The sequence below is a fragment of the Talpa occidentalis genome, unplaced genomic scaffold (genome assembly GCF_014898055.3).
Source record: "Talpa occidentalis isolate TD23 unplaced genomic scaffold, MPIMG_talOcc4v2.1 talOcc4.17, whole genome shotgun sequence".
Taxonomy (NCBI): Eukaryota; Metazoa; Chordata; class Mammalia; order Eulipotyphla; family Talpidae; genus Talpa; species Talpa occidentalis.
In genome coordinates this window covers 40279711-40297369 of record NW_023601754.1, presented here as the reverse complement: position 1 = coordinate 40297369, position 17659 = coordinate 40279711, and the positions used below count along the sequence as shown (strand labels likewise).

The following is a 17659-nucleotide window of genomic DNA, read 5'->3' as shown; positions in this document are numbered from 1 at the left end:
TGCGCCCCGCACCAGCAGGTACCACAAAGTGCATGTCTATTCCCCAAGTGAACAGGCACATACATTACATGGCCAACCCTGCACGGATCTGCCATCTCCCGGTTGTGGCTAAACCCTCAAGCGCTCAGCGCAGGCTCAACTGTGGTTTCCAGCTGTCACCCAGAATGGGGGAGGGGGTGCTAGGGCACCCCCAAGTTATGATTGAGATCATTTGCATCTGGTTTACATTCAGCCCAGGGCCCTGGAGGTGGAAAGGGTCCCCTGGGTCCCGGGGAAGCTGTCCCTCGCTGGTTCTCGAGGCCCAGGGGACAGGGGGTGGAGCCCGTTGTATAGGCCTGTGCAGGGGCAGGAAGCGAGAGTGGGGAGCGGGGAGGCCACAGCCGGTGGAGGCAAGGAGGGTGCAGGGCTTGTGGGGAGGGAGGGAGGTGCCAGCACTAGAGCCCTGAGGCCCTGCTGGCCCCTGGGCGCAGGCCCAGCTCCGGCCCCCAGGGATGGACCTCGTGGACCCAGACATCTTCAACAGAGACCCCCGGGACCAGTATGACCTGCTGCAGCGGCTGGGTGGCGGCACCTATGGAGAAGTCTTCAAGGTGAGGATTCTCCTTCCTTCTCTAGCCCCTTCCAACCAGCGAGCTGAGGCCCAGGAAGCCAAGGAGGGGAGTCGAGAGAGTCCCAGTTCTCGGCTTTGGCTCACGGATGCTGAGGAGTTCAGGCGAATGGGGCCTGCCTGACTGCCAACTTCCCCTTTACAAGGCTCGAGACAAGGTGACGGGGGACCTGGTGGCACTGAAGATGGTGAAGATGGAGCCTGGTGAGGAGAGGACCCAGGACTCCTTCCCTATGTCCCCACCCCGCCTACCGGGACCCTGGGCTCACAGTCCCCAGCGCTGTCCCCCTGCAGCGGCCTTTTCTCTCCTGCCCCCCCCTCCCCAGATGATGATGTTTCCACTCTTCAGAAGGAAATCCTCATCTTGAAAACATGCCGGCATGCCAACATCGTGGCCTACCACGGGAGCTACCTCTGGTGATGAACCTCAGACCTCCCCTGGGACCCAGCCCCCAGTCCAGAACCCCCGTTCTTCACCTGGGCACCCCCTAACCTGACCTCCAATTCTGGACCCCCGTTTTTAACTGAGGCCCCTTAACTTGATTCCCAGTGTGAAGTTCTTACTGGCCAGAGTATCTCCCAATCTAATCCCCAATCTGGAACCCCCACTTCTCACCAGGGGTCCCCCAAATTGCCCTCTTCATAGAACCTGAAACCAAGTCCCCGAAAACTAACCTTTCATCATCCTGCCCCAGTTTCACTCCTTTTATACTCCTAAATTCCCTGACCCCCCAGTTAATTATCTCAGATGTCCCCATAATGACCTCTGTTCCCCAGACCTGGCACCCCGGGCCCCTCTGTCCCCGTCGATCCTCCACAACCTGGGAGATGGCCCCTGTGTCTCCTGGTTAGCACGGGGCAGCGGAAGGTGCCGGGGGTTAGAAACCCAAAGAGCTGAGTTCAAATCCAGTTGACTCTGAACATACATTTCCCCTCTGAGCCTCAGCTTCCCCATCTCTAAAACGGAAGTGGGGTGCACTCACCCTGGTGGGCAAGGGAGACAGCTGAGAGCTGCTCCAGGATGTCCTCACTGACCTAGACGGTGAGCCAGGGATTATCCTAGGAAGGATCATTTATTCCTATTTTTGTCGCTACTGTTACCTTGACCTGCTGTAGGCTGCAGAAGCTCTGGATCTGCATGGAATACTGCGGGGCTGGTTCTCTCCAGGACATCTACCAAGGTGAGGGGGAGGGCGGGGAGCCCGGCACCCCACCTCTCCTGTCTGTGCGTGTCACCTGGGATGGACTTTCTGGCCCATATGTCATTGCCAAGAGACCCTTTCATTGCCTGGATGGTGCTGGGGGTACTGTGGTGACCGATCGGACCCCGGACCCCGCCCTCTCGGACCCCAGGATCCACGACAAATTTTCCCTGCGTCTCCCTCCCTTTCTGCTTGCATCTGCATTTTCTGGTGGAGGTTATTCAAGTGCCCAAGGACTCCCGCATGCCTGGCTCATAGAAGGGGTCCCCGCTTCTGTAACCTGAGTGAATGGGCTTCCGATTCTTGATTCTTTCCTTGGCCTGCTATTTACACTTCTGGAGAATTTGAGGGGGGGTGGGAATGGGGGTAGACCTCTGATCACCCCCCAACTTCTGACACTCGCCTCTGCCTTCAGCCATCTCCCTGTCTCCCAGCCCGAGACCTGGCAGGTCAGGAGCTCCACTAAGGAGGCCTCAGGGGCAAACAGGCCCACAGTGACACAGCCCCTCTGTTAGGCCTGGCCCCTCTGGCACCCCTATTCCTTCGCGCACCTCCGAATGCGTTTCCTTCTCGGTGTGCCTGTCTTCCCGCTCCTTGGTCTCTGTTCAGTTTGGACCATTCCCCGAAAAGAGATGCCCAATGTCCTCGTGACCCCTGAATGTGACCCCACCTCATCCTGGCTCACGCACCCCACTTCCTACCACTTTCCTCCCCCCGCTCTGTTCCACCTACTTTGCTGCTTCCCAGACCCCCCAGGCCCCTTCCCCACCTCGGCACCTGCTCTCTGTCCCCCTCCAGGCAGAGACTGCCCCATCACCTCCTCAGAGTGGCCTCTGCTGACCGCTGACCGCCCCCCTGGCCTCACGGATTTCCCTAGATCCTTTTTTGCTTGGCCTTCCTGGGAATGCAGCTCACCTGCTGTGCATCTTACCTCTTTATCTCGTTTCCTCTCCATCCTGCCTGCTGGAATGTTCTCTCTAGGGGGGCAGGGACCTCTCCTGGCCACAGCTCTGTCCCCGGTGCCACCCACAGACACCGGCACACAGGAGACGTGCAATAAATACCCGTTGAGTGACTCTGCCTCCCTCTGGCCTCGGGTTCCCGGCCTCCTCGCTGCCTCTGTGCCGCTGACGGCCCCTTAGTCACCCCCTCCCACTGGTTTCCCTGAGCCCACGTGGCACCCTCTCAGCTGGTGTGGGTGGGGGCCGGGGGCTCCCAAGGCCAGGCTTCCTGCTCCCCACCCAACGCTGCTGGGGTGACCTTTGCAGTGACGGGGGCCCTGTCTGAGCTGCAGATCGGCTATGTCTGCCGGGAAGTGCTCCAGGTGAGGAGGGGCCGGGGCGGGGGCCGGGCCCGCCGCCGCCCCCAGGCACTCACAGCCCCCCATGTCCACCCCTCCCCAGGGACTGGCCTATCTGCACTCACAGAAGAAGATCCACCGGGACATCAAGGTGGCCTTGGTGGGGGGGAAGAGGAGGCAGGAGACGGGGTGGCCCTGGTGGGGGGCTGAGAGGGGATCAGGGAATGGAGGAGGCCTTTGCTCTGACTCACCCCGCTTTGGTCCCCAGGGAGCCAACATCCTCATCAATGACGCTGGGGAGGTCAGACTGGGTGAGTGCGGCCGGCAGAGGCGGGGAGGGGGCTCGCTGGCCGCCCAAAGGGTCAGGGGACCCCTCGTCACTATGCCCTCCCTCTGCCTCCAGCTGACTTTGGCATCTCGGCCCAGATCGGGGCCACGCTGGCTCGACGCCTCTCTTTCATCGGGACGCCCTACTGGTGAGGGGCGCCTGGCAGGGTTGGCGTGGGGGGCAGCGGCTTCCCCCACCCCACTTTTCGGGGAATGCCCTTCCCCTGCCACTGCTTCCTGCCTGCTCGCGGGCGCACCTGAGTTTCCCACCAGCCTTGGGCTCTCTGTCCCTCTCGCCCTGTTTCTCTCATCATTTGGTTGATTTTCACCCCGATCTCTTCGCCTCTGTGCCTTTCTGTCTCTTACCCCTGTCTGAGGCCCTGTCTCTGTCTGTCTTTCGCTCTGTCTGTCCTTGGGTTGCTCTCCATACCTGCCTCTCTGCCCCACTCGCCTCTCAGTCTCCCTCCTGCCCGCTCTGCCCCCACTCAGGCCTCCCCTCCCCCTCCTGAGGTCCCCCCCTGGTTTCTGAGGGTCTCTGCCCCCAGGATGGCTCCGGAAGTGGCGGCCGTGGCGATGAAGGGGGGCTACAACGAGCTGTGTGACGTCTGGTCCCTGGGCATCACTGCCATCGAGCTGGCTGAGCTGCAGCCGCCGCTCTTTGACGTGCACCCCCTCAGGTAGGCGGGCGCGGCAGGTGCTCTGCGCCCGGAGACCCTGGCCCTGACCTGAGCACCCACCTAACCTGCTGCCCCCATCGTGACCCCCTACAGGAGGCTCCGTGCCTCTAAGCTGAATCTGAGACCCTCAAGGATCCCCCCAACTCAGAAAGTCTTTTCTTTAGCCTCCACACTAGGACCCCCCAATGCGGGGACCCCCACCTTGAGCCTCCTCTGTGGATACTGCAGCTCATAATGTGAGGGGGGCTTCCCCTGGGATGCCCCCCCCATGCAGTACCCAACCTACTCCTCATTCCCATCCTGCCCCTCACTTTGCTCTCTGCTGACCTCGGAGCTATTGGGGGGGTCCCTCAAGTTGTGAGGTCTGACCCCACGTTCTCTCCGTATTCTAGGGTTCTCTTCCTCATGACCAAGAGTGGGTACCAGCCTCCCCGGCTAAAGGATAAAAGCAAATGGTAAGGGGGAGACATGGGAGGGAAGAGCCAGGCATGGGGGGTCCGATGGGAAGCTCTAGTCTGCTCACCCCAGCACCCCTTCTTCCCCCCAAGGTCGGCTGCCTTCCACAACTTTGTCAAAGTCACCCTCACTAAGAGCCCCAAGAAACGGCCTGGCGCTACCAAGATGCTCAGCGTAAGCATCCCTTCCCCCAGAAGCCTGCCCCCCAGGCCCCCCAGGGCCTCCCAGGACTCCCAAGAACATGGATCATTTTGTTCCATAGAACCCCAAGGGTCCTCTCAAAGTCCCTCGTCCCTCAGATTTTCCCAGACCCCGCCAAGACTCTCCAAATTGTACCCCAGATATCTTTTTCCCAAGAAACCCCGAGTGCTAAAACACACAAAATCCCAAAGGCCTCAGGTCCCATTTCTGGGTGTTCTCTGCAATTCCCGGGGAATCCCGGTCCACTCTCAGACACTCTGGAATTTTCCAAGCCCCGCCTCCCCAACCCTGAATTCATCAAATTCCTTCACTGGCACTGTCAGAATCCCCAGACCACAGCTCCCCAAAGTTCCCTGTTGGCACGTCTCCCAGTGGATCCCCTCAGCCAGACCCTGCCAGGACCACCCCCAGCCCAGCCCAGCCTGTCTGCTGACCCCCATCCCCCCGCCCCCAGCATCAACTGGTGTCCCAGCCGGGGCTGAACAGAGGCCTGATCCTGGATCTCCTTGACAAGCTCAGGAATCCAGGGAAGGGGGCGCCTGCAGGCGAGATTGAAGATGAGGAGGTGAGGGCGCCCCCCTGGCCGCCTGCCTGCCGCTCACTCAGGAGGAGGGGAAGCAGCTGGGGGCTTGGCGCAGAGCTGGGGGCACAGGGGTGGTGGGAAGGACCAAGGGCTCTGGCCCACAGGGTGGCGGGGGTGCTGAGGCACCACAACCCTGATGCCACCCCTGCTCTGCCCAGCTGCCCCCTGCCATCCCTCGGCGGATCAAATCCACCCACCGGTCCACCTCTCTGGGGGTCCCCGATGCAGACTGCTATCGTGAGTAGAGTCCTTGTGCTTGGGGACCCCTGACTGTGGATGTCCAAGAGACACCCCTGAGCTGCCCACCAGAGACCTCCTCCACCATCAGACCCCAACAGAGGCCCTCATCACTTCTAAACAGGCCTTCAGAGCCCCCCATCACCTTTGGGTATCTGACTATGGAGACCCCACTTCCCTGACTTGCAAACAGATGCCCTGAGCCTTCCACTCACCACCCTGACCCCCAAAGAGATCTCAAAACTCTGTCAGAACCCTGATACCCAAATGGACCCCCAAACAAACACAAGGGCCCCCACCGCCCTGCTCCCAAACCCTGACCCCCAAATGAAGCCTCTCTAAAACAAGAGAGAGGGACAGCTTGAGGGACATCTTCCATGCTGGATCCTGGGCCCCAGTCCCCCCAGTTCTATTCTGTCCCTAAATCTACTTCCCCAGCTCACCACAGGTTTCTCCTCACCCCTTCAGGGCGGCACATGGAGTTCAGAGGAATGGCGTCCAGACCCCCCACTGACACCGTGAGAGGCCTCCCCCTGCCTGCCCTGCCCCCCTCCCCGCCCCAGGCCCCTGCTGACACGTCATCATCCCACAGACTCGCTCGCAGCCCCCTGGAGAAGCCCCCAGGAAGCACCTGTCAGAGTCAGATGATGACTACGACGACGTGGACATGTGAGCGGCCCCCCCAGCCCCCACTCACAGCCCCGCCTCCCTCCCCCCACCCCCACCTCAGACCCCAGCTTCCTTCCACTTTCTTCTATGACCTCAACTTAACTCCCAATCTCAGGCCCTACTTGGCGCCCGCCCCACTTCCTTCCAGGATGGCCTCTGTGCCACCCGCGTCCTTCCCCGCCCGGCTTGCCCGCCCCGCGCCCTCCGCCTCGCCGCCCCCAGCTCCCCCAGATGTTGCTCCAGCCTCACCTGCAGCCGAGCCCTCCTCCCTCACCTCATCCTTCCTCCTCTTCTCACCCCACCTCGGTCTGAACCCTGATATCCGAGGGAAGCTGCTACTAACACCGCGATTGTTAGTCTGTCGTCCTCAGCTCAGCCCGGAGGGAGCCAGCGCCCTGCTCTCCTGATGTCAGGCGCCTGAGGGTCCTCGTGTCCCAGCACCCCAACCGATTACCTCATTTTTGTATTTCAGCCCCAACCCTGCAGAGGATATCCCTCCTCCCCTGCCCCCCAAGGTAAGGCCCTAGGCCAGAGCCGGGTGGCTGAGGGCTCAGCAGGCCAGGGGCCTTGGCGTTTGCGATCCCGGGCTCCCTAGGATAGAAGGGGGTACCCCACCCAGGTTCCCTGAGGTCTGGGAGTGTGGCATGATGAGCCCCTTGGGACTGGCAGGAAGCAGAGCCCTGCGATAGGGGGGCGACTCCAGGGGTTTAGCCTGGTCAGGAGCTGGTCCTGGGAACCTCATCAGACCCTCAGCACTAACCTTTCCGTGGCTGGAGCCTGTTGCTGTCTGGGGGTGGCATGGAGGAGGCCGGGGTGGCGGTGGATGGTGAGGAGGATCAGAGCCACGTTCAGAGGCCGCTTCTGGCCGAGCCGGGGTTGGCGCTACCAGGCCCCGTCTCTCTGTGAGCGCCTCATCTATTTCCCCACGTTCCTTCTCCTCTCCCAAGCCCAAGCTACGTTCCCCGTCAGACGAAGGTCCCATTGGCATCGAGGACGAGGCACTGCTGAGCCCAGGGGTGCTGGTTCGGTGTGCCAGTGGGCCTCCCCCCCGCACGCCCCACCGTGGCCCTCCCCCAGTCACCCGAAGCCCCCACTTAACTGCCCATTCAGGTAAGCGGGCAGGCCGGGGTGGGAGGGGGACGGGGCGGGGGGAGGTCACAGGTGGAGGGGTCTTTGGGGACTGATTTTCCTCCACCCCATCTTAGACCCCTCACTCTGGAGCCCCATGCCCGGGAGCCCGACCAGCCCCCACTGTTACCCCCCAAGAAGGAAAAGATGAAGAGAAAGGTGAGGAGCAGCTTGCCGAGGACTGGTGCCTGCCAAGGGGTAGGGGAGGCCAGGGGTGGGGTGGGCGGGGAGGGCGGGCAGCCATGTAGACGGTGGCAGTGGCTGAGTAGTTCCTCTGTCCCAACACTGATCTCATGCCTGGCGAGGTCAGAGAGCTCTGAGGTACAGAGGCAGGACTTGCACCCGGCAGCAGAACCCTAACCTGTGCCCCCTCCTGCCCCGCAGCCCACCCCGGGATGTACCCTCCTGGTAAAGCTGTTCAATGGCTGCCCCCTCCGGATCCACAGCACGACCGCCTGGACACATCCCTCCACCAAGGGTGGGGCTGGGAGCATCCAGGAGCACGCGGGGTGGGGAGGACCTCGGTGGGAGGCGCGAAGGGGTGGGGTCAGCCGAAGGAGGCAGGAGCAGAGTCTGGAGTATCAGTTGGGTTTGGGGTTCGGGGTTCAAAGATGGAGAGCGTGAAGATGAGCCTGAGAGTGAAAACCAGGAACACTAGAGTTTGAGGGCCACAATATAACAGGAAAGTTAGAGTTAGGGGTACAAGATGGGGGCATTAGGACCCCACTAACCTATGTTGGAGGTGAATGGTCGAGAGACTGGGATGAGCCTTTTGGGGCCGGGATTTTTCACAGAATGTAACAGAAAAGGACCACGGAGGGGTCAGGACTTGCCTAGGTGGGAAGTGGGAGGTGATAAACTGAGCCCACCTGCGGGGCTGGGTCAGGATGTGAGTTCAGATTTGGGGAAACAGAGGCTGGGAACACCGCTGTGGTGGGTGGAAGACTCGAAGGTCCGAGCTCGGAGACAGAGTGCCAGTGTTTGGGGTGTAACAAGTTTGGGAGTTTGGGAGGTCCCCCAGGATGAGGGGGGTCCCAACGTCCTGGTGTCTGTCCCCCCCAGACCAGCACCTGCTCCTAGGGGCCGAGGAAGGCATTTTCATCTTGAACAGGAACGAACAGGAAGCCACGCTGGAAATGGTGAGGGGCTGCACCCAGGGTCAGGGCTGGAGTTGGGGGCCACCGGGGTCTTACATGAGGTTCTCCCCAATCCTGCAGCTCTTTCCTAGCCGGACGACCTGGGTTTACTCCATCAACAACGTCCTCATGTCTCTCTCAGGTCAGGATGTGGGCTGGGTGGGAGGGGTGGGGGTCAGAAGTTCAAATCCCAGCCACTTCTCCACTGTGGCACTTAGGGCGAGAAATGGCTGTTTCCAGAGCCTCAGTTTCCCCATCTGTAAAAGGCCCTCACGCTAGTCCCTACCACAAGTCCGTTTTGAACTAATTTCTGTGATAAGTTATTCTTACATTTCCTTTCTTTTTTCTTTTCTTTTCTTTTTTTTTCTAGCTTTAAAAGCCAGTGTAGCCAGGGAAGCCAGTAGAGTGTAGGGTCCTTTAGATGAGAGACAAATCACTTATTTTCAGGCTATTTGGGGCCAGATTAAACTTTCTGGGCATACCTAGGACAGCTCAGATCTCTGAGCTAGATGCCGACTTGCCACTAACCTTAACGGTGGAAACCACCAGCAATGAGATTGCTCATCTCGCACTACATCCACATCAGACTTGTGAACGACCCCCAATTTTCCCCCTAAGCTCATGTGAATTCTGAGAAGACTGTCGTATCTGTCTTTACTTAAAAAAAATTTTCCCTACCACTCTACATCTCCTTGATGTACAGATCACAATGAGGACACATTCCCCACTTGAGTAAGATAATGCGAGCAAATTGTAATTAAAATTTTACGCCATTCATTTACTAACGTGTTGAAAAGAATTTCTAATTTATGGGGAAATGTCAAGCCACACAGGATTCATGCACTAGTTAATATCATGTCTGTGAGGCGAACTTGAGAACCAGATATCGATCTTCTTCAGCTCTGAAGTGTGTGTAGCCTCAGCTGGCTGGCTGGGAGTCCAGACTTCCTGAGGCGGCTGCAAGCCCCGCAGGGTTATGGAGTGTGTTTTACTCACCACTGTTCACCAGAGCCAAAGACAGTGGGGGTTTAAAAACAGGTCGAGTGGGAGGTGAATCAGTGGAAAGGGCGTGCAGCGTGAAGACCTGGGCGTTTGGGGCAAAGGGATGGGGCTGAGTGAGGGATGAGGGGAAGGGGGGGGGCTGTATCCAGGGTCCTATAACTGCCTGCTTCCCCCTACACTCACACACACTGCAGGAAAGACCCCCCACCTGTATTCTCATAGCATCCTGGGCCTGCTGGAAAGGAAAGAGACCAGAGCAGGAAGCCCCATCGCTCACATTAGCCCCCACCGGCTCCTGGCAAGGTACCAGTTCCCCGTGGCCTGGCAGACCCTGTAACCACGGCCTTCAGTCCTGTTCCCTCCCTCTCCTCCCCCGCCCCCCCACAAAATGCCAACTTTCTTCTGCAGAAAGAACATGGTCTCCACCAAGATCCAGGACACCAAAGGCTGCCGGGCGTGCTGTGTGGGTGAGAGAGCCCCGTGGGTGTGCAGGGAGGAGGTGGGCTGTGCCTGCATCAGCCCAGAGTTAAGTTGGAGGGTTCAGGCGGGGGTGTTGGAGTCTCGGGGGCGGGGAGGGGGGAGGTGTGGCTTCTGCAGGCCAGGGAGGCGGGAGAGTGGGCGTCGGGGTAGGGGATTGACCTCAGTCCATCTTTACCCACCCACAGCCGAGGCCGCGAGCTCCGGGGGCCCGTTCCTGTGCGGGGCATTGGAGACATCCGTGGTCCTGCTTCAGTGGTACCAGCCCATGAACAAGTTCCTGCTGGTCCGGGTAGGGAGCCAGGGGCTGAGGCCCTCCACGCTGGATTCCACCCGAGGCCCCGCCCCAATCCTCCCCAAGGCTCCGCCCACCTACCGGGTCTGTGGCTTCCTGAGCCTTAAACTCCGCCCCCTCCCCTGGACTGTTAGTTCTGCAGGCCCGATGCACCCGCTCCCCGGGTGTCCCAGGGGACCCCAGTCAGGGCCTTTGAGTCTCTAAAGAGACTTCGCTGGCTGGGAAGCCAAGCGCTCCCGGGGCCACGCCTGTCACCAAGGGGCACGCCCCCAAGTGGAAGCCACGCCCCCGAGTGGAAGCCACGCCCACTCCGAAGCCACTTCGTCGCTTTCTAAGGCTGCACGACCTAAGCCCTCTGAGCCCGAACCCCTGAATCTTTCAGAAGTCACCTCCCAAGACCCAGGGCCAGAGTCCTTCGAGGCCCCGCCCCCAGCCTCCTCTGGGCCCGCCCCCGCCGCGAGGCCCCGCCCCCAGCCGCTCTGAGCCCGCCTCGCCCCGAGGCCCCGCCCCCAGCCTCCTCTGAGCCCGCCCCGCTACGAGGCCCCGCCTCCAGCCTCCTCTGAGCCCGCCCCGCTACGAGGCCCCGCCCCCAGCCTCCTCTGAGCCCGCCCCTCCACGAGGCCCCGCCCCCAGCCTCCTCTGAGCCCGCCTCGCGCCGAGGCCCTGCCCCCAGCCTCCTCTGAGCCCGCCTCGCGCCGAGGCCCCGCCCCCAGCCTCCTCTGAGCCCGCCTCGCGCCGAGGCCCCGCCCCCAGCCTCCTCTGAGCCCGCCCCGCCATGAGGCCCCGCCCCCAGCCTCCTCTGAGCCCGCCCCGCCCCGTGTGGCCCCGCAGCAGGTGCTGTTCCCGCTCCCGACGCCCCTGCCGGTGTTCGCGCTGCTCACCGGGCCGGGCTCCGAGCTACCTGCCGTGTGCATCGGCGTGAGCCCCGGGCGGCCGGCCAAGTCGGTGCTCTTCCACACCGTGCGCTTCGGCGCGCTGTCCTGCTGGCTGGGCGAGATGAGCACCGGTGAGCGGGGCGGGGTCTCGCCGGGGCGGGGCTGCTGGGGGCGGCCCGGATGATCCCCGTTAGGGGGTGGGTCCTTAGTGTCGGGCGGTGCTCGCGCGGGGGGCGTAACTGGGAACCGGGTGGGAGCGAGTACCGGAGAAAGGCGGGGATTTGTAACTCATGCTCTCTATGAGCACGAGCTCATGACCCAGCGGGGTCGCTGTGATGCCCGCGTGCTGGGGGATCAGAGAGTGTCCAGCGCAGGAAGGTGGAACTAGGCTGAATTGGTTCTTGAATACCCTTCTCTCAAATAGAGCACAAAGGGCCAGTACAGGTGACCCAGGTTGAAGAAGACAAGGTGATGGTGTTGATGGACGGTAAGGGCCCTCCGCTCCTCCCCACTGCTGCTGCATCTTCAACGCCAGCCCCTGTGCCACTCAGAAACAGCACGTCCCACTGGGCCTCACCCCGACCTGCTTCTCACACTGGCTCCATTGCCCAGGCCCTAGGTAGACTTCTGAGCCCCGATCACTGGCCTTACAGCTTTCTCTCTACCTTTTCTAGGGTCTCTGAAACTGGTGACCCCCGAGGGGGCTCCAGTCCGGGGTCTTCGAACTCCAGAGATCCCCATGACTGAAGCCGTGCAGGCTGTGGGTAGGTGCAGGGTAGGAGGGCCCCGGGGTCTGGAGGGAGGCCCCTTGATATCCAAGGGTCACAGGCACTGCTCTCCCCACAGCTATGGTCGGGGGTCGGCTCCAGGCCTTCTGGAAGCACGGAGTGCAGGTGTGGGCTCCAGGCTCAGACCAGGTAAGCATCTCGATCTCAGTACCTGCCGTCGTTGCCTCCCACCCCGTCACTTTCATCAGGTGGGCTGGGAGAACTAAGCCGGGGTGCGAAGTCCTGGAGTCTCCTTCAGTCTCAGTTGAGACAGGGTCTAGTTTGGGGTCTCTTGGGTGGTGCTTAGCTTGGGGCGTGACTGGGAAAGGCGTTGTGGGTGGGGGCTGCTGGAGAAAGATGGGTTGTAGAGCTGATGAGCCTGATCACCTGCAGTGGCCGCTAGAGTGGGCAGGACTTTAGCCTACTTGTTCGGGTGCCCAGCGAAAGGTCCAGAGCTCATCCAGGCCACTACGTGGTTTTCTACAAGGGACTTTTCTACTCTCCTCAATTTAGTCTCCCAGCTATAAAGTGGGGATCATATAGAGACATGTGGGTGGTTAACAGCGGGGAGCAGACTGCCTGGGTTGAAATCCAGCTAATTGACCTTAGGCAAATGACTCTCCCTTCCTGTGCCTCACCTTTCCCATCTGGAAAATGGTGTTTTGCTCATAGACCACGATGTGCCACACTCTGACACTCTGCCTTTCAGGGTTTTATTGTATTTAATCTTCATGCTCACCTGTCAGATAAGCACTGTGATTTCACAGGTCAATAATCCAAGGCACAGAGAGGTCAAGTAACTTTCCTGAGATCACACAGCTGGTGAGCAGTATGGTCAAGAATGGTTATTTCTGGACCTGAGATGAGAAATTTGGGGAGCTTCCTCCCCCTTCTCTCTCTAAGGGAGTGGGGGGCAGTCGTCTAGACACTGACATAAGCACCTTTTCCCCCAGCTGCTGCAAGAACTGAGGGACCCCACCCTCACCTTCCGTCTGCTTGGCTCCCCCAGGTATGGTCTTGGGGAAGGGGCCAGAGGGCCTGGGAGGGGGCTTTCTGATGTGGCGAGGCCATATTGGGGTATTTTCATTCTGATATAACTTTAGACTCACAAAAAGTTGCAAAAGTCTCCTTTACTCAAATTCTTCAGATGTTGACTTTAAAAAAAAAACAAAACACATCTGGTGCACCCTTCTACTTCTGGCTGTTGGGGAGTAAGTTGCAGACATGATGCCCATAGACCCCTAAATACTTGGGTGTAATGTGTCCTAAATCAAAAACAAGGAAACATCCTTACAAACTACACTGTTGCTGTCAGAATCCAGAAACTGACCCCCGTAGCCTCCTCATCACACACCCATCGAGTCTCCCCAGGGGTCACACAGATACTCTTAACCACCAAAAATGAACACTCTCTTCCCCTGGTCCAGGGTCTGATTCAGGACCAGGATGTGCATTTAGGACTCGAGTTTCTTTAGTCTCGAGTCTGGAACAAGTCTTTAGACTTTGTTTTTCGTGACCCTGACACTTTTCAACAGCACAGGAAAGTGGGTTTTACACACTGTCCCTCAGCTGGGTTTGAGGTTTCCAGGTTAAATGTTTTGGTCTGTAACATCACAGACACCATGGTGTGTCCTCAGCGCACCAGGAGGGACAGTGCACTTTGTCCCATTATGTTATTTTTGATCATTTGGTCATTTGGTTAAGGTGGAGCCAACCAGATTTCTCCACTACGAAGTTATTCTTTTTTCCTGTTTACTAAGTATTTTTTTGGGGGGGGCAATTATTGAGACAATGTAAACACACTGTTTCTCATCAGTCTTTCATCTATTCATTTTAGAATCTGTTGATGATTTTTGCCTGAATCTGTTATTAGGATGGTTACTAGGGTGACTTTCTAGCATTCTTTCCACATTTATTAGTTGCTGTTCTACCATAGGGAGCTCACCCTTCAGCATGGTTTCATGGATTTCCATTTCATTCTGTGACTTATAACCTGCTACTACCGTTATTTATTTATTTATTTTAAAAATTGATTTATTTATGCATACAGGAACTGGGGTACAGGCCAGAAGTATGGGGGGTGAGAGGATTCACCAGAGACAGAGTGGGGAACAGAATAGTCAGACTGAAGAAATACACTGCTGAGGGGAGCAGTGGGCAAGTCAGGAGAGGTCTGCTGCGCCATGTGGGTCAGCTCCCTGGCCGGGGATCAAACTCGTGCTGCAGAGGCTGCAAATAGCTTCACAGTGCTGTGCTTAACCCCTTGAGCCACCAGGGAGGTCCCCCATTGTTTATTTTGAAGCACAACTAGTCCCCAATTTAGCTGGGGAGAACCCCTTCAAAGATCCCCTGTAGACTAATGACATGCAGAAGGTCTTTTAAAATCCAGATTTGACTGTGTCACTGTTTGAAACCTGTCGGCAGCTCTTTCTGCCCACTTGTGTCTGTGCAAGCGCCATCTTCTCCGTTTTTTCTAATAAACTTAACCATTTTGGATATAAAAAAGAAAACTTCTGGGCCTCCCCGGTGGCGCAACGGTTGAGCGCTGGCTTGCGAAGCTGCCCACAGCCTCTGCAGCGCTGGTTCGATCCCCGGCCGCAAAGCGAGGGTCCCACATGGTGCACAGACCTCTCCTGCTGCCCGCTGCTCCCCTCAGCAGTGTACTTTGTCAGTCTGCCTGCTCTGCCCCCCCCTCTGACTCTGGTGAATTCTCTCACCCTCCCGCGCTTCTGACTGTACCCAGTGCTTATATAAATAAATAAATAAATCTTTAAAAAAAAAAAAAAAAGAAAAAAAGAAAACTTCTGGGCCTCCCTGGTGGTGCAGTGGGTTGAGCGCAGCACTGTGAAGCTGTCGGCAGCCTCTGCAGTGCGGGTTCGATTCCCGGCCAGCCGGCGAGAATCCCACATGGCACGCAGACCTCTCCTGTTGCCCCTGCTGCTCCCCTCAGCAGTGTATTTTGGTCAGTCTGCCTGTTCTGCATCCCACTCTTGTCTCTGGTGAATCCTCTCACCCTCCCGCACATCTGGCCTGTACCCCAGCTCTTGTATAAAAATAAATTAAATCTTAAAAAAAAAAAAAAAACTTCTGTGGCCTCTATATAAAGACCTAATCCTTCTGGAGCCAAGCCCCAGCTCCTATCCCACCTGAAGGCCTTTACACAGGCTATTCCCTCTGCTCTGAACACTCTTCCCTGCCCTTTAACCAAGTTCCTTCCTGAGACTCTCTGGGGTTCCACCATCTCTTTGGGGGCACCTTGGCTGACCTCTTGGGCTGGGTTTCCCTGCTCTGTGCCCCATGCACTCAGGTAATTCACTGATTCATGTTTGCCTGCCACTCTGGACTGCGCGCCCGAGGGCAGGGACTGGCACTGTGTCGGCACAGATGCCATGACTTTGAATGACAGAATGAACAAATGAACAAACTGACTTCTCTCTTCCCTCCCCAGGCCTGTGATAGTGGAGACACGCCCGACGGATGACCCCAATGCTCCCAGCAACCTCTACATCCAGGAATGAGTCCCTAGGGAGGGTGTCAGGCACTAGTCCCTGCACCCCCCCACCCCAACAGACACACTAGTGCTCAGGACTTAAATAAACAACTTCAGTCACCGTTGTCTTCTTTTTTTGAGGGGTGGAAGGCAGAATTCCCACCCACCCCGAAATGCCACCAATCCAACACAGTGACAGGAGGGATGTAGGAGACTTTATTTCTCCAGTACTTGGTTTGGGGGGCTACAGGGCTTGCTCTGAGAGTAAGGCACTTGAGGTGGGGGCGGAGGCCAGCTGGGGGCTCTCAGCTAAGCTGGTCCTCATACTGCTTGCGGAAACAATCTCCAGCTGGGAAGAAATCCCAGCATCGCTCTTGGTACATCTTCCAAACATAAGACTCCTAGGGTGGGGGATGGGGAAGATTCGATGGGTCACATCTTCCAAGGCTTGATAATGACACGAGCTTCTTACTGCCAGCTACTGACCTTATATTCAAACGCATGGCCCACTGCCCTCCCGTTAGCACCCCCTTACCTGACCCGTGTGTTCCGTCTCGTCCTTGTTTATCAGATACATCAGGAAAAACCTGGGGGTGGGAGGCAGGTCAGGACCACCCTCTCCTCCTGACCGGGAGGCCACCCACATGGACGCCACACCCGCTGCCCCAGCTGGCCCATGCCCACCACCGGCTCTGGCACTCTGGCCAGGCCCCGTCCTCCTGATAGGCCAGCGGGCCCAAGCTCACATGTAATTGGCCAGGTTGTGCTCCTCCAGCGTGTGGGTCTCAAACCCGTGAGGCGTCGTATCGAAGTAGTCACTGCCGATGCCGCAGATGAAGCACTTGGTCTGTGAGAGGCGGGGAGACATGAGTCAAGGCCACGCGACTGTCCCGGAGTTTCAGAACTCCTCCGGGCCGCCCCACGCGGGCCCTACCTCCATATCTTCCTTCACTTGCTCTTGCTGATCTCGGAGCTCACCAAAAGCGTCGATGATCAGACCTGGGGGATGGCAGGGTGCAGGTCAGCGCCCAACCTTTGACCTGTTCAGACTCCGCCCTCTTCTGGCCCTGCCTCCATCCCCCATCTCCCCAGCCTCACCCTGCTTCCTAAAAATAACACCGAGCATTTATTGAGCATTTATTATGCACCAGATACTTAACACCTAGGAACTGACTTAATTTTTACAACAACCCTCTGAGTTTAGTGCCATAAACATGCCCATTTTGCAGATGGATACACAGAGGCCTAGGGAGGTGACTTGCCTGAAGTCTCATAGTAAGGAGAGACAGACCCAGTTTATAATCCAAACTGGATCCTGAGTCTGCACTCCCAGCTCTGAGCACTGGGCACTGAGCCCCGGCCCCCACCACCGCCCACCGCTACTGACCCTGGATGATGGCCAGCAGGATGACAATGACGAAGAAGAAGAAGGTGATGTCGAAGACGACCCGGTACAGCTCGTACTCGTCGCCTGCTGGATCCTCAATCTCGTCCCCGATGCCCCCACCGGCTCGGACACCCACGTACATGTGAAACAGGTAACACTGAGGGGGCAGGGCGAGAAGCATGTTGGTCACCATTCAATCATCTGACATTTACCAACCACCTACCAGAGGCCGGGCCCTGTGCTGGGGGTGGGGGGCAGGCGGCACGGCAGGGACTGAGACAGCTCTGGGCTCTGCCCTCACAAGGCTCACAAACATGGCATCGGACAGTGACAGCCCGGATTTGCTCAGGGCTGTGATGGGAAGACACAGGGGTCAGGCAGGGAGGGGGGCAGAGGCAGGAGGGGAGGCACAGTGTGATGAAGGGTGAGATGGGGAACTCAGAAAGCTTTGAAGCTCTGCAAGCCTGACGCAGCTGGGGTGATCAGGCAAGGCTTCCTAGAAGAGGGGACTCTGTGTGAGTTGGAGCTTGAAGGTGTTTAGGGGGGAGGGAAAACCACATGAGCTACACCACCACTGGGGAGAAGAGAATATATTTTGCTCTTGTGAGGAACTGAAAGAGCTTTGGTGAGGCTGGAACATAAAGCTCCTGCGAGCAAAAGCAGGGAGAGAGATGAGGCAGGCCCGGTCACAGAGCTCTGCAGGCCCTGGACTAGTTAGTGGTCAGGGAGGGCTTCCTGTAGGAGGCAGCATTTAAGTTGAAAGGTGAGTTGTTAAGTAAAGGGGTGTAAGTGTATGTAGGACCTGGGGTGGGGTGGGCAGAGAGTGTGTCAGGTGAAAAGGGC

The 17659-nt window shown here is 58.3% G+C and overlaps 2 protein-coding genes across 2 annotated transcripts in view; one reads left to right on the top strand and one right to left on the bottom strand.

Annotated features, from left to right (window-relative positions):
- Positions 1–491: 491 nt before the first annotated feature.
- MAP4K1 (mitogen-activated protein kinase kinase kinase kinase 1) lies at positions 492–15544 on the top strand. The gene is given in 31 exon segments (XM_037518034.1): positions 492–590; positions 754–811; positions 934–1024; positions 1724–1788; positions 3078–3133; positions 3213–3260; positions 3378–3420; positions 3513–3585; positions 3982–4113; positions 4506–4568; positions 4662–4743; positions 5225–5335; positions 5512–5590; positions 6059–6108; positions 6183–6259; positions 6732–6774; positions 7207–7369; positions 7465–7482; positions 7485–7546; positions 7772–7865; positions 8450–8526; positions 8605–8665; positions 9720–9828; positions 9934–9992; positions 10191–10294; positions 11129–11303; positions 11597–11659; positions 11847–11936; positions 12019–12089; positions 12893–12948; positions 15388–15544. Coding segments are annotated over 31 exon segments (2442 nt in total). The 3' UTR covers positions 15458–15544.
- Positions 15545–15641: 97 nt separating this feature from the next.
- Positions 15642–17659, bottom strand: part of RYR1 (ryanodine receptor 1) — a 106432-nt gene continuing 104414 nt past the window's right edge. The window contains exons 100-104 of the mRNA XM_037517859.2: positions 16817–16973; positions 16364–16428; positions 16176–16276; positions 15965–16016; positions 15642–15830 (exon numbers count right to left, since the gene is read on the bottom strand). Coding sequence (XP_037373756.1) covers positions 15735–15830; positions 15965–16016; positions 16176–16276; positions 16364–16428; positions 16817–16973 — 471 coding nt within the window. The 3' untranslated portion in view covers positions 15642–15734. The remainder of the gene's footprint in view (positions 15831–15964; positions 16017–16175; positions 16277–16363; positions 16429–16816; positions 16974–17659) is intronic.